The sequence below is a fragment of the Dipodomys spectabilis genome, unplaced genomic scaffold (assembly GCF_019054845.1).
Source record: "Dipodomys spectabilis isolate Male_0828 unplaced genomic scaffold, ASM1905484v1 ptg000094l, whole genome shotgun sequence".
Lineage (NCBI taxonomy): Eukaryota > Metazoa > Chordata > Mammalia > Rodentia > Heteromyidae > Dipodomys > Dipodomys spectabilis.
The window spans coordinates 5,134,843-5,161,249 of NW_024870771.1; the positions used below are offsets into that span (position 1 = coordinate 5,134,843).

The 26,407-nt window shown below is 39.4% G+C and overlaps 1 protein-coding gene across 2 annotated transcripts in view; it reads left to right on the forward strand.

Annotated features, from left to right (window-relative positions):
- The window catches only part of Uggt1 (UDP-glucose glycoprotein glucosyltransferase 1), a 125,621-nt gene that overhangs the window by 22,636 nt on the left and 76,578 nt on the right, over positions 1 to 26,407 (forward strand). For both annotated transcript variants that reach the window (XM_042685095.1, XM_042685096.1), the window contains exons 6-12: positions 1,479 to 1,653; positions 3,683 to 3,779; positions 5,825 to 5,903; positions 8,914 to 9,014; positions 9,794 to 9,893; positions 11,898 to 11,958; positions 24,661 to 24,752. In XM_042685095.1, the coding sequence (XP_042541029.1) occupies positions 1,479 to 1,653; positions 3,683 to 3,779; positions 5,825 to 5,903; positions 8,914 to 9,014; positions 9,794 to 9,893; positions 11,898 to 11,958; positions 24,661 to 24,752 (705 nt within the window). The remainder of the gene's footprint in view (positions 1 to 1,478; positions 1,654 to 3,682; positions 3,780 to 5,824; positions 5,904 to 8,913; positions 9,015 to 9,793; positions 9,894 to 11,897; positions 11,959 to 24,660; positions 24,753 to 26,407) is intronic.

The following is a 26,407-nucleotide window of genomic DNA, read 5'->3' on the forward strand; positions in this document are numbered from 1 at the left end:
GTTCATTTATAATCCTAGTTACTGGGAGGCAGAGGTAGGTCCTGTTCTGGCCTGATAAATTACTGAAGCAAAAAAGGTTTGGCTGCATTAGAGTGCATGCCTAGCAAGCATGAGGCCCTGAGTTCAAGCTTCAGTACCAAAAAAATCCATAATCTTTTTAATATCTTGATATTAAATGTGACCCTTAGCAAAAACTTGGGGGAAGGTTTAAAATCTGAAATATTCAATGATTAGGATGATCATGATATTAAAAAATGGCTGAGAAGGCTGATATTGGCAAATTATATGGTCAAGGTCAATGTATCATTTGTGCTTTTGTGTTCAGATAAAGGGACAATCATGCTTTATATGGTAGAAAACTATATGATAAACTGGGTGCTGGTGGCTCATGCCTGTAATCCTAGCTACTCAGGAGGCTGAGATTTGAGGATCACAGTTCAAAGCTAGCCGGAGCAGGAAAGCCTATGAGACTGTTATCTCCTATAAACCACCAGAAAACTGGAAGTAGTGCTGTGGCTCAAGTGGTAGAGTGTTAGCCTTGAGGTGAAGAGCTGAGGGACAGTGCTCAGGCCCAGAGTTCAAACCCCACGACTGGCCTCAAAAAAGAAAAAAAAAAAAAGAATACATATCCAAGTTTCACAGTATTCAAGCTATAGTGTACTTTTCTTTTCTTTTCTTTCCTTTTTTTCTTCTTTTCTGATCCTCCCCTCCCCTCCCCTCCCCTCCCCTCCCCTTCCCTTCCCTCCCCTCCCCTCCCCTCCCCTCCCCTCCCCTCCCCTTCCCTCCCCTTTTCTCCCCTCTTTTCTCTTCGCTTCGCTTCTCTTCTCTTCTCTTCTCTTCTCTTCGCTTCTCTTCTCTTCGCTTCTCTTCTCTTCGCTTCTCTTCGCTTCGCTTTGCTTCACTTCTCTTCTCTTCTTCTCTTCTTTTCTTTTCTTTTCTTTGTAGGTCATGGGACTTAGATTCTGGGCCTGGGCACTGTCCCTCAGCTTTTCAGCTCAAGGCTAGTGCTCTACCACTTGAGCCACAGTGTCACTTATGGTTTTCTGAGTGGTTTATTGGAGATAAGAGTCTCATGGACTTTTCCTGACTGGGCTGGCTTTGAACTGTGATCCAAAGATCTCAACCTCCTGAGTAGCTAGGATTACAGTTGTGAGCCACTGGTGCCCAGCTGCTGCTGTTTTTTTTTTTTTTTTTAGCTTTTTCCCCCTAGAAATTGGTAAAAAATTATTCATCAAAGTCTGCATTTTATAGTTAGTATTTATGTAATGCAGTTTTATTTTTTGTAATCATGTACAAGAGTCACACCAAACAATATTCTAAGTGAACACTATATAAAAAGACTATGATACCCTTTATATTTTGATGCTTATAAATCTTCACTTATGTTAGCTGTACTTAATATTTTATTTTGGTTCTTAGTGTTCAAATATTTTTGTAGATTGAAAATGTTAATCTTTTAATATTTATTTTATTTTCAGACCCAAACCTTTACTCTTCAAAGGAGATCACAGATACCCCTCATCTAATCTTGAGAGCCCTATAGTGATTTTCTACTCTGAGATTGGCCATGGAGAATTTTCTAATTACCACCAACAACTTATATCAAAAAGCAATGAAGGCAAAATTAATTATGTCTTCAGACATTATATATCTGTAAGTACTGACTTATTTTGCCACTGTTTAGAATATTAATTTATACAGCACAATCTTAGTACATAAACTATAATTTCCCTTTTTACTAATTTTTTTTTTTGGGGGGGGGTCCGGTCATGGGGCCTGAACTCTGGGCCTGGGCACTGTCCCTCAGCTCTTCAGCTCAAGGCTAGCACTCTACCACTTGAACCACAGCACCACTAATGGCTTTTTCTGCTTATGTGGTACTGTGGAATTGAACCCAGGGCCTCATGTATGCGAGGCAAACACTCACCACTGAGCCACCTTCCCAACCCATTTACTAAGTAATTTTAATTATTTGAACTGCTTTTGTGAGAAATCTAGTATTTCTCATCAGATCTTTCTTTTTTTTTTTTCTTTTTTTTTTGGTTGGTCGTGGGGCTTGAACTCTGGGCTTGGGTGCTGTCCCTACGCTCTTCAGCTCAAGGCAAGCACTCTATCTCTTGAGCCACAGTGCCACTTCCAGTTTTCTAGTGGTTTATTGGAGATAAAGAGTCTCATGGACTTTTCTGCCTACATTGTCCTCAAACTATGATCCTCAGATCTCAGCCTCCTGAGTAGCTAGGATTATAAGGGTGAGCCACTGGTGCCTGGCTAGCCGTGAGTCTCTTATTGCTGCTAAACTACAAAAAAACAAAAAGCAGCAGGGTGCAGGTGGCTCATGTCTTTAATCCTGCTGCATAGAAAGTTGTGATCTGAGGACTGCAGTTCAAAGTCATCCTAGGCAGAAAAGACCCCATGAGACTCTTATCTCCTATTAACCACTTAAAAACCAGAAGTGGAGCCAAGGCTCAAAGTAGTAGAGCTCTACCCTTGAGCAAAAGAGCTCAGGGATAGCATGCAGGTCCCAGGACTGGCAAAAAAAAAAATCAACCAAATTAAAAAATAAAAAGTTTGGGCTGGGAAGGTGGCTCAGTGGTAGAGCGCTTGCCTTGCATGCATGAGGCCCTGGGTTCGATTCCTCAGCACCACATATGCAAAAAGAAAAAAGCCGGAAATGGCGCTGTAGCTCAAGTGGTAGAGCGCTAGCCTTGAGCTGAAGAGCTGAAGGACAGCGCCCAGGCCCAGAGTTCAGGCCCCACGACTGGACCCCAAAAAAAAAAAAAGTTTGTGTGGCACAATAAATTTAGTAAATACTGAGTGGAAAGTACAATAAAATTTTTAAATGATAATTTGATTGAGCAGAAACAGGTTCATTAAAGTCAGAGTCTTACAACTCCTACTCCTCCTATGTCTGCCAGGCCTGTTGTTGGATTAAAACGTGTAACAAGCTGTTGTCAGCCAGCATGGTGATGGCCATGTCAAGGCTTCTTGAAGCTTTGTAGTTAAAATACAGGTGCTCACTTGGTCCCAAGAAAGCACTTTATGGTCTGACACCTCACCGCTTTTCAACTCTGCTCTTTAGGTTTTAGAAATTATTTTCCTTGCAGGGTGCTGGTAGCTCACGCCTGTAATCCTATCTACTCAGGAGGCTGAGATCTGAAGATTGAGGTTCAAAGCCAGCCCAGTCAGGAATGTCCATGTGATTCTTGTCTCCAGTTAACCACCAGAAAAGTGTTGCTGTGGTTCAAGTAGTAGAGCACTAACCTTGAGCTGAAGAGCTCAGGGACAGCACCCAGGCCCAGAGTTCAAGACCTATAACCAACCTTATCCCCTCACTACTCCCCCCCAAAATTATTTTTCTTCATTTCCTCATGTGGCTTGGAAACTTTGCCCTTTCAGCCTTCCATTTTTACTGATTCCTGATGTCAACTGTAGTGAAAAACTAGAATTTTCAGAGAGAGTAAACTTGGAGTTGAATTTTTTTATTAATAAATTTTAATAGTAGGTAGCAAATAATTTCTTTTGATAGTGAACGATCTTGAACACAAGGAGATAAAGATATTTTGAGTGTACAATACTTGGTGATGGCTGCTATATGTAATGTTCAGGTTGTATTGAATGCCCTGTTACTTTCATTGAGTCCTCTATAACTCAACTTATTATATAATACTTGCTATATTTGCAGAATCCCAAGAAGGAACCAGTTTACCTCTCTGGCTATGGTGTGGAACTGGCCATTAAGAGCACCGAATACAAGGCCAAGGATGATACTCAGGTGAAAGGTGAATTTGTAAAAATAAGATGAATGTGTTTTCTTTAAATATGAGTTAACATGTAATCTGTTTCCATGATGAAAAAGAAAATATTTAGGTATATGATGAACCAATCTTTGAATCCTGGTTCTGTTATGTTTAGGTGAGAGATTTTCAACAAACTTGCTAGGTCTAAATTTACTCTTTGTAAAATTCAGGTAATGATATATTGGTAATGATAAATTCTCCAAGTATTTGGGAAAAGATATATAAGTAAAGAATTTACCTGGGTATGGTGGCGCATGCCTGTTATCTTACTACTTTGGAAGAAGAGACAAGAAGATGACGAGTTGAAGGCATAATGAAAATGTGTTTGTGACTTTAACTATCACTATTCCACAGTACTGTGAAATATGCGAAATTTATGTAATCACTTAATCTCAATAAATAAAAACAAAATAAATAGCATCAACAGCAAAAATGCAAAAGAATAGAACTGTTGCCAGGCAACAGTTCTAGCTCTAATGCCTGTAATCCTATCTACTTGGGAGGTGGGAAATGGGAAAATTGAAGCTGGAGGACAGCTCAGGCGGATGAGTTCATGAAGTGGTATATGTCTGTCTTCCAAAAACATATGGGAGGCTGATAATGGAAAGATCTATGTTCCAAGATGCCCATACAGAGAAGTCTCAAGACTCTACCTCAACAGATGGAAGCTGGATGTGGTAGCATTTGCCCATCATCTCTACAACAATGAGATGCCTAGAATAGCAGACCCTGGTAAAGCTGTGCATTCACACAGGAAGAGAGACCCTATCTTAAAAAATAAATAGAAAAAAAAATAAGGCTGGAGTTGTGGCTCAGTATAGAGTACCTGCTCTGCAAGCACAAGGTCCTAAGTTCAAACCCTACTTTTACCAAAACAAATTTATTATTGTTTATTTCACAAAAACATTTAGTAAGTAGTATTGTTGTTATTATATGGGTTGCCAATAGACCAATGATATTTGTGCTTCTAATGTGAAAAATCTTACCTTATAAAGAGCAGTTTCATATCCTGCATTAGTTGTAATATTGTAGGGGTTTGAATTCATTATTTTAACCACAAGTATATGCTGTCTCCCTTCCTTCCTTCCTTCCTCCCTTCCTTCCTTCCTTCCTTCCTTCCTTCCTTCCTTCCTTCCTTCCTTCCCTCCCTCCTTCCCTCCCTCCCTCCCTCCCTCTCTCTCTCTCTCTCTTTCTCTTTCTCTTTCTTTCTCCCTCCCTCCCTCCCTCCCTCCCTCCCTCCCTCCCTCCCTCCCTCTCTCTTTCTTTCTTTCTTTCTTTTGTCCCCCCGAGAGTGGGACTTGAAATTGGTATTTGACACTTTGCTCATTGGCTGGCAGTCTACCACCTGAGCTATGCCTTCAACCCCCATATTTCATCCTTTTAATCTTATTTTAACTATAAAAATGATCAGCATGTATAGTAAAGCCAATGAAAAATAAACTATATCTCATCTTTTTTTTTTTTTTTTTGTCGGTTGTGAGGCTTGAACTCTGGGCTTGGGCGCTATCCCTCAGCTCTTCAGCTCTACTGCTTGAGCCAGAGTGCCACTTCCGGTTTTCTAGTGGTTTATTGGAGATAAGAGTTTCATGGAGTTTCCTGCCCGGGCTGGCTTTGAACCATGATCCTCAGATCTCAGCCTCCTGAGTAGCTAGGATTATAGGAGTGAGCCACCGGAGCCCGGCCATCATTTTGTTTTTTCAATTATATTTAGAATTAAGTTGCCTAATTGTAAATCTTTCAGAATTTTTACTTTGAGAAATTGTTTGTTAATGATATTTAAAGCTATTAATGTTGAAATTTGTAGTATGGAAAATTTTCTTATATATAAGGGAAAATTGGAAGTGCTAAAACATGTTTATTCTGTTTAAAGACCTATTGAAAAATGTCAATTAGGATATTAACATGTTAAGTGGAATTACAATCTCAGGTGCTTCTGACATTCTCTACTATATTCAGATTTTATGGGGTAATAACACTTTTGTTTCTTTATCTAAGCCATTAAATATGTATTTATTATGTATGTATAGGAACTGAAGTGAATACCACGGTAATTGGTGAAAATGATCCTATTGATGAAGTTCAGGGATTCCTCTTTGGAAAATTAAGGTATGTATGTAATTTATCTTAGGAAATATTCTTTATTCTCTTTAAAATTCAAGGCTTACTTGCATTCCCAATATCATCTTTCTCATTATTGTCTGACTTACAGATCTAATGGTGCTTGATAAAATTTGTAATTTCCAGTTATTTACAAGTACATCTTTTTTTGTTTGTTTTTACTTTTTTTAAGTTTTATTTTAAAATGTAATTTTATTGTTATTATTAAGGTGTTATAAAGAGAGCTTATAATTTCCTAAGTTGGGCAATGAACATAATTCTTTCACATATCACTCCTTCCTTTGCTTTCCCCCAGTTTCACCCTCCTGTCCTTGCCCACAAGTTGCATTGTTCATTTCCACATCGTGTATACCGAATACCATGACTGCCTTTAAAAAAAGAAGAGTCAGGCACTCATGGCTCATGCCTGTAATCCTAGCTGTTCAAGAGGCTGAGATCTTAGGATCATGCTTTGAAGCCCACTGGAGCAGGAAAGTCTGTTAAACTCTTACCTCCAATTAACTGTGAGACAACTGGAAATGGAGCTGTGATAGAGCACTATCGTTGAGCAAAAAAACTCAGGGACAACACCCAGGTCCTGAGTTCAAGCTCCATGACTGACAAAAAAATAAATTAATTAAAATAAAAATTTAAAAAAAAAAGGGGACTGGGAAGGTGGCTTAGTGGTAGAGTGCTTGCCTAGCATGCATGAGGCCCTGGGTTCGATTCCTCAGCACCACATAAGCAGAAAAAAAATAAAATAAAGAAAAGGAGCTTCACATTCTGACTTGGGTTTTTCACTTAAGGCAAGCACTTTACCACTTGATTCACAGCTCTACTTATGGTTTTTTACTAGTTACTGGTAGGTAAGAGTCTCATGGATTTGTCTAGTCAGGCTGGATTCAAACTGTGATCCTCAGACCTCAGTCTACTGAGTAGCTAGGATTATAGATGTGAGCCACCAGCATCTGACTGAGAAATGTTTTAATGATTGAGTTTTAGAAGTTTTGTAATTCTGTAACCATTTTATGAAAGTATCATGGTATTTTAGGACAGAAAAATTATTTTAAATGTTGAAGTTATTTCTACCATGGCTTGGTGATTGAGAGTACTGAATTCTACTTTATTTTGAAATTTCAGTTAGAACATCTAGTGTGATTATGATTATAATTATTATTAATGTGGTACCTGGATTTGAAGTCAGAGCTTTTTGCTTGCAAAGCAAGCAATCTACTACTTGAACTATGTATTAGGTATTTTGGAGATGCAATTTAGTGAAGTTTTCTTCTGACCTTGAACTACAGTCTTCTAGATTTCAGCTTCCTGAGTAGGTAGGATTATAGGCATGGGCCCTTATTATCTGGCTTTTGTTCCTAATAGAAAAAAATTATATAAGAATTGCTTATCTAGACTTAGCTTTGATATTTGGCTAACCAGCTTAATAATGAACCAAATTAATAATTTAAGTACTGATGTTTTACTTTCAAGTTGAATTACTGTTGACATATAGAGTTAATCCTATATTTATGTACAGTTCTTATTTATAGTCAGTTTTAGTTTCAGTATGTAAATATACCATTTTTAGTTGCCCTAGCTTTTGAGAATCCCTTTTTATGTCATTTTTTTGTTTTTTATTTTATTTTATTTATTTTTGATTTTTTAAAAAATTTATTGTGAAAATATTGTACAGAGGGGTTACAATTACATGGACAAGAAAATGAGTACATTTCTTATCAAGCATTGTACCCTACTCCTTTGTTTCCCCTTCCCATCCTCCCCCCCCCCCCCCCCCCCGTATTCAATATCATGTATTGAAGATGTTTTATCTGTAGTAGTAATTTAGCTATCTAGAGTAATTTGACCATTTTTGAGATTTTTATTATGAGTAATTTAATAGTTGATTGGAAGTAGATTGGAACATGAAGGATTTGAGTGGGTATTTAATTCCTGCATGTTGGATTTAAGAAATTTTAAGTTTCTAGCATTTAAGTTAAACTCTTGTTATCTACCTCTTGGATCAAAATGTTATCTCTTTGATACTTACTTTATTAGCTATAAGTGGATTGTACTGTATTACAAGATAATACCTTGTAATTGTTAGTTTGAATTATACTAATCTAACCTAAGAAATTTATGAGAATTTGAGGTGAAATAAGTTATCTTGTGGCTGGTAGCAATTTTCTTTTTCCACCTTTAGTTTGAAAAATTAAAAAGATTAGGAAAGCTACAGAAAATATACAAATATTCACTACCCAGAACAGATTGTTGTATACTTGCTTTTGCATTCCAAAGAATTATCAAGTTTACTTTTGCTTTTCCCAACATAAGTTTTGTTTTTTTCAACTTAAAAGCAGAACAGGTCAATAAAACAGGTCAGTAGGTAAAGTTGAAGTCCACATTACCCATTCTGCCTTGTTATTGTCATTGGTTGTTCCCTCACCACAAGTAGAGAATCACTGGTATAGTGATTTGTCATTTTTCTTTTGAGACAAGGTCTTACAATAATCATAGGTGAACTTGGGTGAATCGTAATTATCTTGTATATGTGGGGAATCATTGTTGTATGATTTATCTTTTAGTGTATAAAATTTAGTTTTTGAACTAAATATATATATATTTATTTTTTAAATTAATTATTTATTTTTTTGGTCTGAGACCAGGACTTGAACTTGGCACCTGATCACCTGATGCTTTTGCTCATTGGCTAGTACACTTAACAAATGAGCCATGACTCCAGCCACTGAACTAACAGTCTTTTTTTCCTGGCAGTATTAGGGTTTAAACTCAGGACCGCCTGCTTGCTAGAAAGGCACTATGCTACTGAAATACACCTTCAACCTTAACTTAATTTTCAAAGAAAATAATTATACTTTATACAGACAAAATTGTCTGGATTGAGGAAATATTCTTATGGTTGGGATGGGAAAATCATGCAGAATAAGTTGGCACCCTCTTGTAAGTGTGTTCTGAGAAAAGACAATGACAAGGAATAAAGACAATGGCTTTGTGTCTCTGTCAGGGACCTGCATCCTAGCTTGAACGAACAGTTGAAAGAACTTAGAAAGCATCTTGTGGAAAGCACCAACGAAATGGCACCTTTGAAAGTTTGGCAATTGCAAGGTACTAGAAATTCAGAAATCTTTGCCTATTATTTTAAATAAATTTTTAGGTATGCAGAAAATCAGTTTAGAATTATATAATATTAGAAATGTGTCTAGTCTTTATGTTTTAATAGGTGTGTATTTTTCTTTAATTTTTAAGATTTAAATTTTTATTACTTGTTTTTTTGGTCCTTGGGCTTCAATTCAGGGCTTGGGTACTGTCCCTGGCTATTGTGCTCAAGGCTAACACTATCATTTGAGCCACACCTCCACTTCCAGCTTTTTTTGTAATTAATTGGAGATAGGAGTCTCATAGCCTTTCTTACTATGATCCTCAGATCTCAGCCTCTTGAGGAGCTAGGATTACAGCCATGGGCCAACGCCCAGTCTTTATACCACCAGCACTACACTATTTATCTTGAAGATTGAGGCATGTATGTAAGGGGTAAAAATGTACAAGTATGTATGTATACTTTTCCAAAAAATGATTTGTCAAGCTTTTTTCCAACATAATTTGCTAAATATCTCATGCTGTAGTTTTCAGTATATTGTAAATCCAAAAGAAATAAAAAGATTTGTGCTCAAGTTAGCTCTTGTTAAATATGTTAGTATGTGTCCCCAGCACCAGTGATCCATGAAATGATTGAAATGTGAAACTATACCATCGGCATTCTTTGGAATGGTTGCATTACAAGGCATCTTTATAACTAAGAAAATAGTAGAATATAAATACATTTTTTTCCTGCATCTCAATGCGTTGGAGTCATACTCTCTAACTTACTCTTGGTCTTGTTCTAGATCTCAGTTTCCAGACTGCTGCCCGAATCTTGGCTGCTCCTGTGGAGTTAGCATTAGTGGTTATGAAGGATCTTAGTCAGAACTTTCCTACCAAAGCCAGGTAATAAACATTAAGGCTTTGAAATGTTCTTCTTAATATTTTATTCCATTACCTTCACATTTACATGCCAAATGCTATACTAAAAGTATGAGAATTGTTAGAGAATGAACATTCTCTATTCATTATCACTATTGTGACCAGCACCCTATTTCTAACAAGAGAGCAAGAATTAAATTTTGGTTGAAGGGACAGCTGTACGTGACACTCTTGGCCTTGCCACTTACCATTTGTAAAGAAATTGCAAATAAATTGCATCTGTTTATTTCAGCTTCCTCAGCAGAGTGGGAATAATAGGACCTGAATTAGGATTGGATGAATTACAACAGCATATGCCACTGTAACTAATTTAGAGTCTGGCATAAACATAGACCCCTGAAGTATTGTTTGCCAATCATCTTATTGAATCCTGATGAAGATAACCAAGTCAGAGAAGCTAAATGACTTGTACATAGTCAGAAAAAGATCTTGAGTTTTCAGACATTGCTTTCTCTAATGTTGTACTATATCTAATAAATTCCAGGCAAAAAAATTTTTTATTGTGAAAATACTGTACAGAGGGGAAAATTGTTTTGTCAAATTTTACAAACTTGTAACATGTCATTGCTAGTCTTTTTTTTTTTTTTTTAATGGCCCTTGGGTTTGAACTCTGGACCTGGCCGCTGTCCCTAAGCTAAGCTCAGGGGCAACATTCACCACATAAGGCAAAGTGCCACTTCCAGGTTTTTTGAGTAGTTTATTGGAGATAAGTGTTTCATGAACTTTCCTGCCTGAGCTAGCTTCAAACCTCAATCCTCAGATCTCAGCCTCTAAAGCAGGTAGGATTACAGGATTACAGCCACTGGTGCCTGACTATTGCTAGTCTTCTTTGAGTAACTGAATAAAGTATTTTGACTTCTGATGTGGGGTATTTGCTGAAGTCCTAAAAGTTTTTAGTTTATCACGCCACTTAAAGATATGCAGAGGGTTTCTCCTAACTGCCGAGCTTAAAAAGTATGAAAAGTCTGCTACTTTAGTTTATTTATTATTGCCATTTTTTATTTTATCTGGTGCTAGTGTTGCGACTTGAACTTAGTGCCTCTCACTCTTGTTTGGCTTTTTCCCTTAATGTTATTGCTCTACCAGTTGAGCCACAGCTCTACTTCTGGTTTTTGCTGGTTAATTGGAGATTAAATAGTCTCATTGACTTTTTTGACCAGGGTGGCTTTGAACCATGATTCTCAAACCTCAGCCTCCTATGTAGGTAGGATAACTGATGTGAGCTACAGATGCCCAGTTGCATTACTTTCTAGTTCTTAGTTCTTACAACTAAGAACTTGGAAGCAACTACATTTGCTTTAAAATACTATAAACTGTGTTTTGTTGGTGTTATATCTTATAGTAATGAAAAATAGGCACATATGAGAGATCAGACATATAAATAGGGTTTAGATTTTTTTTCTATCATTTGTGGGACCTGAACTGTGGGCTTGGGCACTATCTCTCAGCTCTTCAGCTCAAGGCTAGTGCTCTACCACTTGAGCCACAGCGCCACTTCCAGCTTTTTCTGCTTTGAACCCAGGGCCTCATGCATGCAAGGCAAGTACTCTACCACTTAGCCACCTTCTCAGCCCTAGGGTTGAGATTTTGTTCGTTCTTTTTTTCTACTTGGTTTTTATAATTTGTTAAACAATATGCTTTATACTTAAAAGTAGGTAAATTGCCAGGCACTGGTGGCAATTGATCCTAGCAACTCAGGAGGCAGAGATCTGAAAATTGTGGTTTGAAGCCAGCCAGCACAGCAAAAGTTTGTGAGATTCTATTTCCAATTAATTATAAAAAAATTTAAAGTGGAGCTGTGCTTCAACTGGTAGAATGCTAGCCTTGAGCAAAAAAGTTTAAGGATGGCATCCATGCCCTGAGTTCAAGCCCCAAGATTGGCACACACATACACATATAAACAATAGGTATTAAATTGAAGTCATTTCAAATGCTAGACTGAATACTAATCATATTTTTTCCCCTTAGAGCCATAACAAAAACAGGTGTAAGCTCAGAGCTGCGAACTGAAGTGGAAGAGAATCAGAAGGTATTGATGGAACTTTCTACTCTGTGTCTTTTTGTTTTTTAAATTACTGATCCTCCTGCTTCACTCTCTAGATTTCTGGCATTACAGGCATGCACTACTCTATTTAAAACATTAAATCTGGATTTAATCAATAGTGTTTAATAATAGTAGTCTCTTTTTATCAGAGTTGGTGATAGTTGTTTATTCCTGGTGTGTGTGTGTGTGTGTGTGTGTGTGTGTGTGTGTGTGTGTGTGTGTGTGTGTGTGTGTGTGTGTGTGTGTGTGTGTGTGTGTGTGTGTGTGTGTGTGTGTGTGTGTGTGTGTGTGTGTCAGAACTGGGGCTTGAATGCAGGTCTGGGCACTGCCCTTGAGCTTTTTTACCCAGGCTGGCACCATACCACTGGAGCCACAGCTCCATTTCTGGCTATTTAGTGGTTAATTGGAGATAAGAGTTGCACAAGCTTTCTTACCCAGGCTGACTTTGAATTGTGATCCTTAGATCTCAGCCTCCTGAGTAGCCAGGTTTATACACATGAGCCACTGGTGCCCAGCTAAAGATTAGCCAGGATTATACACAGGAGTCACTGGTGCCCAGCTAAAGATTATACTTCTTCATTTGAAAAGCATCTATTTAGTTTATTTGCTTGTTTGTTATTTGAATTATCTGTTATTTTGGTGTTTTATATTTTGAGTTCTTTATATATTCTGGATACTAATCTCTGTGCGTGAAGATCTGAAATCTGATTTGTCTGCCTGGGCAGGCATTGAACGACAATCTTCAGTTCTTAGCCTCTTCAGAAGCTAGGAATAGGAATACAGGCATGAGTCACTGGCACTTAGCTTTATATTTAATTTGTAATCAAAACTGAATACGAATATAATTGAAATAATCAAATGGCGCTACCATGTTGTTTAGCAAAATGGCATCCCTAACATGTCTCACCCCATTGTATCTACTTGCAAGTCTTAGCTAGTACTTAACAATTTTTTTTCAGACTTCTAACATCCTTAAGTTGGCATTTTTAGTTTTATTTATATTTATTCTGTTATTACATATTATTATTCTATTGTGAGAATGCAGTTTGATTTCCCTCAGTGTTGCTCACTGCTCACTGATCACCTGTTCCATTTTTCCCATCTGTTTGTTGTTTTTTTTTTATTTTTATTTATTTATTTTTTTGGTCCGGTTGTGGGGCCTGAACTCTGGGCCTGGGCACTGTCCCTCAGCTCTTCAGCTCAAGGCTAGTGCTCTACCACTTGAGCCACAGCACCACTTCTGGCTTTTTTCTTTTTGCTTATGTGGTGCTAAGGAATCGAACCTAGGGCCTCAGGCATATAAGGCAAGCGCTCTACCACTGAGCCACCTTCCCAGCCCTGTTTTTTTTTTTTTTTAAAGAAAAGTAACAGTCTTACTTTACAGGCTATCCTCAAAATCATGGTTTTACTGCCTCTCACTAATCTGAGTGTTGAGGTTATAGTATACATCACTATGCTTATTATCTTTTTTGATCTGTGACTGGGACTCAAACTTGGTAACTGATGCTTCACTCATTGGCTAGTGCTCTACCACCTGAACCTTGCCGCAAACCCCAGCTTACCCATATTTTATGTTACTATTTTGTCTAATTTTTACTTATTGTGATTTGGACTGGTTGCTCTAGTATAAACCATGCATTTTAGCTTGTCTTTACGCTCATTTCTTGGATTACATATGTTTTGTTTTTTGTTTGCTCTCATTTATTTACTTATTTATTTTTGTTGGTTGTGGGGCCTGAACTCTGGGCCTGGGTGCTGTCCCTCTGCTCTTCAGCTCAAGGCTAGCACTTTGGCACTTGAGTCACAGCACCACTTTTGGCTTTTTCTGCTTATGTGGTGCTGTGGAATTGAACCCAGGGACTCATGCATGCAAAGCAAGTGCTCTACCACTGAGCCACCTTCCCAGCCTACTCTCTTTTTTTAGTGCAACATAGCCTTTGTGAGAATTGTTGCATGCAACAGTTGACATCAGTTTTCTACTTTATTAATTTTTATGCTAGGGCTGGGTATACAACTCTTTAAGTGGCAAGTCCTTTAGAAATTTGAATACCTGGTTCATTAGAATTATTATTTTCACTATGGCTTTTGAGAAGTCTAAAACTTTTGTATGAGATGTTTTTTTCTTTCTAGAATCATGTAGGGCATCCCCCTCCTTTTTTGGATGCCTGTCCTGGGGCTTGAACTCAGGTCTTGGGCATTGTCCCTGAGCTTTGGTGTTCAAGGTTAGTGTTCTACCACTTTGAGCCATGGCACCGTTTCTGGCTTTTTTGGAGATAAGAGTTTCACAGATGGGCTGAGAAGGTGGCTCAGTGGCAGAGTGCTTGCCTTGCATGCTTGAGGCCCTGGGTTCGATTCTTCAGTACTACATAAGCATAAGAAGCTGGAAGTGGTGCTGTGGCTCAAGTGATAGAACATGTGCCTCGAGCTGAAGGGCTCAGGGACAATGCATGGGCCCAGAGTTTAAGCCCCACAAAACAAAACAAAAAAGTCTCAGTCTTTCTTGTCTTAGCTGGCTTTAAATCATGATCCTCAGATCTCAGCCTCTGAGTAGCTAGGATTACAGATATGTACTACCGACACCTGGCTAGGACTTTATTTTTGGACACTAGTAATTTGGAAAAGCTGATTGGAAGCCCCAAGGATGTAGCTTTTGAATGTAGAGTTTCCTGGTGTCTGTTCCTCAGAAATTTTTGGGTCTAGAGACTGACTACTATAGTTAGTTTCCTAGTGTCCCCCACTTCAGAATTGAGCAGGTGACTACTGATCAGCAAACATTTGAGGAAGGCCTACAACACTAAAGACAAAACAGCATCCCAAAACAGGCAGCTCATTGCAAATAGACATTGCAGATGGAACCCAGCACGTTAAGGTCTTCAGAGAGATATGAACACTCTTATCAAAGGAAGAATCAAAGAGCAATAGCTTTCAGGATTTGGAGGACAGCTGCTAGCTAGCAATGGAACCCAGGTCCAGTTGCATGCTGTGCAAGTGCTCTGCTACTTAACTGCATCCTAGCTACTAAAGCTCTTGGAAATTCAACAGATGGACAGCTAAGCCAGGCAAGATTGTGCCTATAATCCTAAGTATTTGTGAAGGTGAATCAGGACGATCCTTGAGCACTGAAGTTAGACTAGCTTGGATAATATATTAAGAAAAAAATAAAAAGGAGGAAAAAAATAGTAGCTGAAGAAAACCTGTCACCAAAAGGGTTGGTTATGCCTCGAGTGTGCAATCTGACTTCAAGTTGTAGAAGGCCAGAGGGGAGAACATTTAGTAATGCTTTCAACCCTCTGTTTTTACTTGGGCCTCTTGCCCTCTGTTGATTGCTTACAATTCAAGAGTCTCTTATTTTGCTTATTCCAGGTCATGAACCTCTATTTTTCTGGTGTGGAGGAGCAGTGAGAGTAGTCTTTGGCTCTGGGAGTGACCCCTGGGTTCTGGGGTCCCTTCATTAATGAGCTTTTCCATAAACTTCTTCCATCTTCCTGTTAGTGAGCTCTGTTTGGTGCTTTGGGATTCTTTTTTTTTTTTTTTTTTTTTTTTTTTTTATTTTATTTTTTTATTGTAAAGCTACTATACAGAGGGTTACAGTTACATGAGTGAGGTTATGAGTACACTTCCTCTTGAACATTGTTACCCCCCTCCATTGTTTTCCCCCTACCATCCCCTCCCTCCCTCCCTTCCCCGAGGTTCTTTTTTTTTTTTTTTTTGATTGTGATTAAATGATTACATAATTTCAAAGTCACAAGTTCATTCTAACTTCCCTGGAGCAAATTGTCTACCACAGTCTGTAATATATAACAGTGTTCACATGTTATATACCATATTTGTGATCAGCAGCATGAGGATATTTAGTAGTGGTTCAACCAGATGAGCGGGAGTTCTTTGTTTCTTAAGTCCTGTTAGTTTTGTCGTATCACTAACCTTTTGGATTTAGCATCCACTTATGAGGGAGACCATGTACCGTTTGTCTCTTCGTTCTTGGCTTACCTCGCTCAACATGATTCCTTCTAGCTCCATCCATTTCCCTGCAAATGCCATTATTTTGTCATTTCTAATGGCTGCATAATATTCCATTGTGTATAGATACCACAATTTTTGGATCCATTCATCTGTGGTGGGGCACCTAGGTTGTTTCCATATCCTAGCTATTGCGAACAGTGCTGCAATAAACATGGAGGTGCACGTGTCCTTGTATATTGGTTCCTGTTGTTCAGGGTAGATGCCTAGAAGTGGTATGACTGGGTCGTAAGGGAGGTCAATCTTTAGCTTTCTAAGGACCCTCCAGACTGCTTTCCAAAGTGGTTGTATAAGTGTACATTCCCACCAGCAGTGTAATAGGGTTCCTCTTTCTCCACATCCCCTCCAGCATTTGTCGTTGGCTGATTTGTGGATGTGGGACATTCTGACTGGGGTAAGGTGGTATCTCAGGGTTGTCTTTATTTGCATTTCCTTCACCACCAGGGATGATGAACATTTCCTCATGTGTTTCTTTGCCATTTTTATTTCTTCATTTGAGAAGTCCCTCTTTAGTTCCCTTGCCCATTTAGTAATTGGTTTGTTAGGTTTGGGAGGGATTAGTTTCTTGAGTTCCCTGTATATACAGGATGTTAACCCCTTGTCTGATATTTTGCTGGTAAATATTTTTTCCCAATTAGTTGGTTGTCTTTCTAGCTTAGTTGCGATAGATTTAGCTGTGCAGAAGCTTTTTATTTTAAGGTAGTCCCATTTGTCGAGTCTCTCTCCAACTTGTTGTGACCCTGGGACTCTGTTCAGGAAGTTCCTTCCTGTGCCTATTAGTTCAAGTGTCTCTCCTACTCTGTCCTGCAGTAGTTTCAGAGATTCAGGTTTAATGTTAAGGTCTTTAATCCATTTTGAGTTGATGTTGGTGCATGGTGATAGGCTGGGGTCCACTTTTAGTTTTCTGCATGTGGCTGCCCAGTTTTCCCAGCACCAGCGGTTGAAGAGGCTGTGTTTCTTCCATTGTATGTCTTTGGCTCCTTTGTCGAATATCAGCTGGCTGTAGGCCTGTGGATTTATATCTGGATCTTCTATTCTGTTCCATTGGTCTTCGGGTCTGTTTTTGTGCCAGTACCATGCTGTCTTTGTGATTATAGCTCTGTAGTAGAGTTTGAAGTTCGGCATGGATAGCCCTCCCATATTGTCTTTATCCCCTAGAATTGTTTTGGCTATTCTAGGTCTTTTGTTGTTCCATATAAATTTTTGGACTGTTTTCTGTATTTCAGTGATGTACGTCATTGGGATTTTAATAGGAATTGCATTGAATTTGTATATTAGTTTTGGAAGTATCACCATCTTTACTATATTAAGTCGGCCTATCCAGGAGCATGGGAGGTCTTTCCATTTCCTAGTGTCTTCTGCAATTTCTTTCTTTAACTTTTTATAGTTCTCATTAAATAGTTCTTTTACATCTTTGGTTAGGTTAATTCCTAAATATTTTATTTTTTGGGAGGTTATTGTGAATGGGGTTGCTCCCTTTATTTCCCTCTCTTCCTGTGCGTTATCAGTGTATAGGAAGGCAACTGATTTTTGTGGGTTTATTTTGTATCCTGCTATTTTGCCGAAGTGACTTATGATTTCTAAAAGTTTGGGGATGGAGTTTTTGGGATCGTGGAGGTATAGTATCATGTCGTCTTCAAAAAGGGATAGTTTCACTTCTTCTTTCCCTATGCGGATCCCTTTAATGTCTTTTTCTTGCCTTATTGCCCTGGCTAAGGGTTCTAGGACTATGTTGAAGAGGAGTGGAGACAGTGGACATCCTTGCCTTGTTCCTGTTTTTAGGAGGATTGGTTGTAGCTTTTCCCCATTAAGTATAATATTGGCTATTGGTCTGTCATAAATGGCTTTTATTGTTTTTAGAAATGTTCCTTCTATTCCTATTTTCTCCAGAGCTTTTAGCATGAATGAATGTTGAATTTTATCAAAGGCCTTTTCTGCATCTGTGGCGATAATCATGTGATTCTTGACCTTGGCTCTGTTGATATGCTGGATTACATTTATTGACTTACGTATGTTAAACCATCCCTGTGTCTCTGGGATGAAGCCTACCTGATCATAGTGTATTATTTTTTTTATGTGTTTCTGGATTCTGTTAGCTAGGATCTTGTTAAGGATCTTTGCATCTGTGTTCATCAAGGAGATTGGCCTGTAATTCTCCTTTTTGGTTGGGTCTTTGCCTGGTTTGGGGATGAGTGTGATATTGGCTTCATAGAATGAGTTTGGGATAGCTCCCTCCTTCTCTGTTTCTCTGAAGAGCTTGAGGAGTATGGGTATTAGTTCTTCTTTAAAGGTCTTATAGAATTCTGCTGTGAATCCATCTGGTCCTGGGCTTTTTTTTGTTGGAAGACTTTTGATAGCTTCCTGTATCTCATTATAGGATATTGGCTTATTTAATTGGTTAACTTCTTCTTTGCTCAGTTTGGGTAACTTGTATTTCTCTAAAAATGCATCCATTTCCGCCAGATTTTCTTCCTTTAGAGAGTATAGCTTTTGAAAGTAGTCTGTTAGAATTGTTTGGATATCTTGGGTACGTGTTGTGATGTTTCCCGTGGCATCCCTAATCCTATTAATATGGGTTTCCTCTCTTCTTTTTTTAATTAATCTTGCCAACGGGCCATCAATTTTGTTTATTTTTTCAAAGAACCAGCTTTTTGTTTGGTTTATTTTGGTTATGGTTTTCTGATTTTCTAATTGGTTAATCTCTGCTCTCAATTTGGTTATCTGGCTTCGTCTAGTAGCTTTAGGTCCCATTTTTTCTTGTTTTTCTAGCTGTTTTAGTTGCAACATGAGATTATTTACTTGGTCTGTCTCCATTCTCTTGATGTGGGCACTGAGGGCAATAAATTTGCCCCTCAGGACTGCTTTTGCTGTGTCCCACAAGTTTCTTTGTGAGGTGTTTTCATTTTCATTGAGTTCTAGGAAATGCTTTATTTCTTCTCTGATCTCTTCTGTTACCCAGGCCTTGTTAAGGAGTGTGCTGTTCAATTTCCATGTATTAGAGAAATTTCTGCGGTATGCTTTGTTATTGAGAGCTAGCTTGATTCCACTGTGGTCAGATAGGATACAGGGGATTATGTCGATCCCTTTGTATTTGCTTAAGTTCCTTGAATGAACTATGATATGGTCTATTTTGGAGAAAGTTCCATGAGCTGCTGAGAAGAATGTGTACTGTGTTGTTTTAGGGTGAAATACTCGGTAGATGTCAGTTAATTCCGCTTGAAGTATGGCCTCACTTAATTCGGTAGCTTCTTTGCCAATCCTCTGGTTGGTAGACCTGTCCTTTGGTGAGAGTGGCGTGTTAAAGTCTCCTAGTATTATCGTATTGGGATCTATTTTATTCTGTAAGTTTGAGAGCATTTGTTTAACATATCTGGGTGCACCGATATTTGGGGCATATAAGTTGATGATGGTTATATCCTCCTCTTGGATTGTTCCCTTTATTAATATGTAGTGTCCGTCCTTGTCTTTCTGTACTGATTTTAATGAAAAGTTTATTTTGTCAGATATCAGGATAGCTACACCTGCTTTCTTATTGGGGGAATTTGATTGGTAGATCCTTTTCCACCCCTTCACTCTGAGTTTGTATGTTTGGCTGAGAGGTGGGTCTCCTGAAGGCAACAGATGGATGGGTCTTGTTTTCTGATCCAGTCCTCAGTTCGTTTTCTTTTAATTGGCGAATTCAGCCCATTTATATTAAGAGAAAGTATAGAGAGATGCATTGTTGTCCCTGCCATTCCGTTTTCCTAAGTTTTTCTTCTTTCCTTTCCTCCTGTGCTTGCTCAGTTAGACTTTGAGTAATGCCTGTTTGGGGCAGGTCCCAGTTCCTGGTTGCTTTCTTCAGGTTGTGTCCCCCCTCTTAGAATTCTTTGTAATGCTGGCTTAATGTTTATGTATTCATTTAGTTTTTCTTTGCTATTAAAAGTTTTCAGTTCTCCATCGAATGTGAATGCTAGCTTTGCCGGGTATATCAGTCTGGGTTGGCAGTTATTGGCTCTCAGGGCTCGTATGGTGCTTTCCCAGGCTTTTCTTGCATTCATTGTTTGTGTGGAGAGATCTGCAGTGATTCTAATTTTTTTCCCGTTGTAGTATAGCTCCTTCTTCATTTTTGCTGCATGCAGGATTGTTTCCTTATTATTCAGATCCATCATTGTTACTATTATGTGCCTAGAAGTGTTTCTCCTGGGATCTTGCTTGTTGGGTGTTCGATAAGCTTTTGTGATGTAGTTAAGATGGTCGTTTTTGAGGTGGGGAAAATTTTCATTGACTATCTTGTTAAATAGGTGTTGCATTCCCTTGCTCTGGAATTCCTCACCTTCGTCCACTCCGATTATGCGAAGGTTAAATTTTTTAGCATTATCTGCTTGCTCTTGAATTTCCCTTTGGTTTAATTTGAGTGATTTTTCCATATCTGTCACTTTTTGGTCCAGTTGGTGTATTCTGTCTTCTGTATCTGACACTCTACCTTCCATTTCATTCACTCTGTTGACCGTGGCTTCTATTGTGGTTTGCATGGTGGAAATGGATCCCTTTATGGATTCAATGTTGGTTCTCAGAGTACTGATTTCACCTCTCAATGAGGTGATATCAGTATGCATTACCTCTAATTTGGCGTTTATCTCACTTCTACTGAGGTTTGTGCAGCTTCTATTTTTGCATCCAATTTTTGTTTGATATCCTGTATATCTTTTGATAGTTCATCCTTGTGCTCTTTCAATTTCTGATCCATTTCTCGCTTTATTTCTTGAGTCATTGCCTCCAGCAACCCTTGGATGTAGTTTTTGTCTTCCATTCCTGCTTTGCTCCCACTGGGGCTCTCCCCTGCGTGGCTGCTGGCTTTTGAGGTGAGCTTGCTGTCCTGGGTAGTGGTAAACCTTGTGATTTTTCTCTGTGATTTTCGCATGGGGGTTCAGGAGACTGCTCTTCAATCTTGTTTTGGTGTGTCTGTCTTTGCTTGGTTGCTGATTCTCTATTGGTAGAGAGAGTCTGTGTCTGATCTGGATTCTGTTGGGAGCCTATTTCCAGCTGCTATTCACTTAGGATTCTCAGCTCTCTGCTGTAGCAATTCCCGCCTTTGGAAGGGTTGAGCAGCCTAGACTGCTTGTGTTTGCTCCTGCGGGTGCTCTTGGGAAGATCAGATGCTCTGGATGCACTCTCCCAAATACTGGAGTCTGCTATGGGCTCCTGATGTGTTTTTGTTTGTTTGTTTTGGGCTGGTTGTGGGCTTGAACTCTAGGTTTGGGTGCTGTCCCTCAGCTCTTCAGCTCAGGGCTGGCACCCTACCATTTGAGCCACAGCCCCACTTCTGACCCTTTTTGTTTGTTCAGGCGCCGGTCCCCTGGCCTGGTTCCGGCCCCAGCCTGGAGCGCGCTCGTTAGGCCTGTGCTAATGTGTATACCACCTTGGTTATGCAGCCTGGAGGACACAGTTCAAATTTCTTCTACTGTTGGTAGTCTTGACCCAGGGGCACTGTTCCTGGCTTGAGCATTTAAGCTCCCTTCCCGGGGCGCTCTTGCTCTGGCCTGGCCAGCAGAGTGTGCTCCACCGGCTGGTGGGGCTCTCGAACAGTTCCCAGTTTTAGTGGGTCCTGTGGTCCGGGTGTTGGGGTAGGGAGTCTAGGTCAGGGTCTGGGGATTCCCTCCAGCTCTGGTCTCCCTTGATGGATTCCCTGTCCCCTGATGGGTACTCACCCTGTAGGTCGTCAGTTGTTGTTGCAGTCCGTCAGTTGTTGTTGCAGTCCGAGTTCAGTTGGGGTGGTTGCGGGCTGGGTTGGGCGGCCCCCCGCCGGGTCGTTGCGATCGCGATTGGGCGGGTGGTCTGCGGACAGGTCCCTTTGTGGCGCTGCTGGTGCCGGGCGGCTTTGGCGGGATGGAGCCTCTCCGCTCCGGTGGAGAGTGATGGGTGGGGTGGGGTGGGATCCTCCTGGAGACTCCCGGCTGGTAGGTTTCTCTGTTCCTGGCGATCCGCTGTTCTGCAATCCGGTACCTGGTGATCTGCAAGCAGCCCCCTGTGTCTCTGTGGCTCCGGCAGCCCCTGCCGGGCCGGCTGGCCGGCGGCTTGGCGCACTGCCGCGTGGCCAGTAAAGGTTGGGGGAGGGGTCTTCGCTCTTCTCTGTTCTGAAATTCTTCTTTTCCTCTCTTTCTTTTTTTGTTATTTTCCACCTCTGGTTTTTCTCTGAGTGTTCGTCTTTTTGTTGTTGTCGGTCTCTTGGGGAGATTAAAGGTTGGAACTCGAACTCTCTTTTTGGTTGGAGAGAGCTGTGGCGTTTCCCTACTGCCCCGTCGCCATCTTGAGAACTCTCCTCGGTGCTTTGGGATTCTTGCTGACTTTTTCTACTTTCATCCTAGCCACCAGCTTTCCTGGTATTAATGGGATAGTTATTATTCCTTTGCTTTTCAGCTTCCAAATATTGTTGACCTTTTTTATTTTCTGTTTTCTTTGCCCTGTGGGTTTCTAAACAAGAGTAACATTTCAGTAGAGTTTCAGTAGGGTTAAAAATAAATGTGTGTATTCAGTTCATGATCTTCATCCCCTGATTTCCTTTATCTTTTTTAAAAAATTAATACTTTTTTAATTGTAAAAATATCATACAGAGGGGTTACAATTACATGAGCAAGGTAATGAGTACATTTCTTATCAAGCATTGTTGCCTCCTCCTTTGTTTCCTCTTCCCATCCCTGCCCTCCCATCTCCTCCCCCTCCCTTTATCTTCTTCAGTCAAATACTAGTTAGTTAAATTGAATGGAGAGATAAGTTGACCAAATGTTTAGTATTCACTAAATTACAAATAAAAACTTCATAGTTTATAATTTCACAACACCAGGCAGGCAGAGAATTAAATCCTATAAGCTATTCAATATTTGTAGAATTCTGTGTGTGTGTGTGTGTGTGTGTGTGTGTGTGTGTGTATTTGTAGAATTGTGTGTGTGTGTGTGTGTGTGTGTGTGTGTGTGTGTGTGTGTGTGTGTGTGTTCACAGCCTGGGTCCTCTCCCTGAACTGTTCTGCTCAAGACTAGCACTCTACCACTTGAACCACAGCTTCACTTTTGGCTTTTTTTCCCCCCCTTTGGTGGTTAATTGGAAATAACAGTCTCATAGACTTTTTACTGCCTGGGATGGCCTCAAACCATGATCCTCACATCTTAGCCTCCTGAGTAGCTAGGATTATAGGCATAAGCCACTGACACCCAGCTTTTATTACTATTTTTTGAGTAAAATATTTAGATAAAAATGTGCAATATAAACTGGGCACTGGTGGCTCTTAAAATTCTAGCTCCTCAGAGGCTGAGATCTGAGGATCATGGTTCAGAGGCAGCCTGGGCAGATAAATCTGCCTAGATTCTTATCTCCAGTTATAGGGTTCTTATCTCCAGTTATCTAGGAAAAAGCTGGAAGTAGAGGTGGCTTAAGTGGCAATAAAAAGCACCCCTTCCACCCCCCCTCCATAAAATACATATAGGATATAAAACACTTAAAAATATTTACAGATCCTAAATCTGTAGTGAGGTGAGTTCCCCCAAATTGAGTCCATCTATTTAGCATCCTATTAGAAGTACATATGAGTTATATTTACCAGTTCAGAATTAGTCTTTCCTTCTCTCTGAGGGGTAATGGGATGTGGCTAGGGAGTTCTTTCCTCCCCTGCAAGAAATTCCAGTTTTCAATTGATGTGACTCTGCCATTTTCTTGTCTTTTTTATTTTTTAAGTGACAGATACCTACTTGTGGTGTACCACATGGTATCTTAATTCCCTTGCCTTATTTGCCATTTAATGCTGATGTGCTCATGTATAAGAGCTATGGATTCCCCATTGGGTGTCTTTTTTTTTCCTCCCCCTCCTATGCAATATCAGTCTTAAAAGAATTTTTTTTTCTTAGCTACTACTGAGGAGTAGAGCTCTGTCTTCTCTCCTCCACTTCTGGGCTCCTAGAGAATTAAGTTCTTTTCCTGGTACCTGATTAGTTTATGTTCTCTACTCGGAAGTGTATTGCCCTGTGACATAGGATATACAAGGAACAGTTAACAGTTCTTTCCAGGGGTAGGGGGAGAGGAATTGAGTGTGAAGGATATTATTCAGCAGAAGCTTCAGCATGTTGTCACTGAAGGACTTGCCTCTCCCCTCTTGGCCCAATCATTTTATGTAACTGAAGATGGAATATAAAAGATTGGTCCCCTACCCTATTGTCCCAGGCGCATACAAAGTTTTGTTGCAAAAGGACAACAAAAGAGTACAATACCGAAATGAATCATGAGATGAATGTTGTTTTAAAAATTAGGGATATTAATTAGAGACAATATTTGTTTAGTTCATCCTATTTTATTTATGTTCTTATATTTGAAAATGATTTAACTCTTGACTTACCGTTCTACCCCTGACATTGTAGAAAATATCCTCAGAATGAGGGAAGGAGAAAAGGGAAGAAGGTGTTTATCCTGTAAGCCAACAGCTCCATTCAATGTAGTCTATGCTGAGAACAGCCTGTAGGAGAATATAGAAGGAAATCTTAATCTAGCCTAGAATGTCAGAATTCATATAGACAGTAAAGCCCAGAAACAAGAAAGTTTTGTTAAATATACTCTAACTATGTTTATATATATGCTATGTAATATCTATCTATCATATATATATATATATATATATATATATATATTTTTTTTTTTGTCTTTTAGTATTTCAAGGGAACTTTAGGATTACAGCCCGGAGATTCAGCTCTTTTTATCAACGGACTTCATATTGATTTAGATACCCAGGATATATTCAGGTGCGGATAATATTTTTCTTTTTATGAGGTTTTGTAATAACGCATAGCACCTTTTCATGTGTTCAGGTTGATTATTCCTTGATGTGGCATAAGTCAAAGTTGATGGTTTCACTGAGTGTCTGGAAGTGGGCCTGTGCTATGGTGGGGACCACAGCATGATCCCTCATCATCTCGTATCACAGTGTGGATGTGAAGCTTAAGTGTTTTCCCAAGAGCTTTAGTTGCCCTGCCAATTTTAGAGATAGAATAGAGCAGGTTTCTTGTGCTTCTGGGAAGGATGAACTAGGTTTATTTACAAAGCTTTCTCTGGGGTCTCAAAGTATTATTATTTGAGTACCTACTGTTTTTGTCTTTTTTTTTTTTTGGGGGGGGGGGGGGCCCGGTTGTGGGGCCTGAACTCTGAGCCTGGGCGCCGTCCCTCAGCTCTTCAGCTCAAGGCTAGTGCTCTGCCACTTGAGCTACAGCGCCACTACCGGCTTTTTTTTTTCCTTTTTGCTTATGTGGTGCTGAGGAATCGAACCCAGGACCTCAGGCATGCAAGGCAAGTGCTCTCTACCACTGAGTTACCTCCCCAGCCCCGTACCTACTATTTTTGTTGTTCCTGTTAGCACAAATTATCTTCATGATTTGGGGGAAGTGGACAGTCAGGTAGAATTCATATTTTGTCCTTGGAGTAATAATTCCTGTAGTTGATGCTAGCTTTTTAAGGTAAAAACAAAAGCAGTTGCTAGTACTTAAGGAGAAGTGGTTTTATAGGTAAGGTATTTCCACATGAATTATTTTAATTAGGCTTTTATGCCCATTTAGTGCTTTAAACAGCCATGGTAATTTGGTTAAATGGATGTGGATACTTTAAAAGATGTGGATACTTTAAAAGATTGTCCTTCGGTGTTTTTATTGAATGAATTATTTAAAACATATAATCTGTTTTTACATAATCTTTATGTTTTCAGAGTATGTAAAGGTTTTGAACTAAAAAATAGTTTCAATCCATCTTCTGTTTGTTTCTCTCTTTCATTTCTTTTTTGCCTCCCCAGCAGACTTTTCTGTGGTTGTATGTTTGTCTGTTTGTAAACTAATACTGATATTGACTTGTATATTATGCATGTGCAGTGTTTTCATATAATGTTCTCTCTGTTTCTTTCTCATATGTTATTGGGATTTGAACCCAGGGCTTTGCAATATAGTGTTTCTTTTTGGCTGTACTAGACACCACTCAGGGCCTAGAGGTTGCTCAGCTTGCTTGCTTGGCTGGTGCTCTACCACTTGAACCACATCTCTAGCCCTATAATTTGCTATTTATTTTGGAGATGGAGTTTTCTGAACTTTTCTGCCATGGCTGGCTTTGAACCTCCATCCTTTGGGTTTTTAGCCTCCTGAGTAGCTAGGGTTATAGGCTTGAGCTTACTGGTATGTTACTTGAGATTTTTTTTTTTTTGAGATAATTAGGATTTACAGTAAGTTGTTTTAACACATAATATAGAGAACAATCCATTGCTTTTGAAAACATGGACTATACGTGTAGATTAATGAGTATTTCTTCCTAAATCTCTATTTCTGTATTCACTGAAGAGCATAAATAGAAACCAAGATGCATGCCCTTCTGTCCTGTGTACTCTGACAAGATAAAATAAGGACAAGAGCACCTTGTTTTG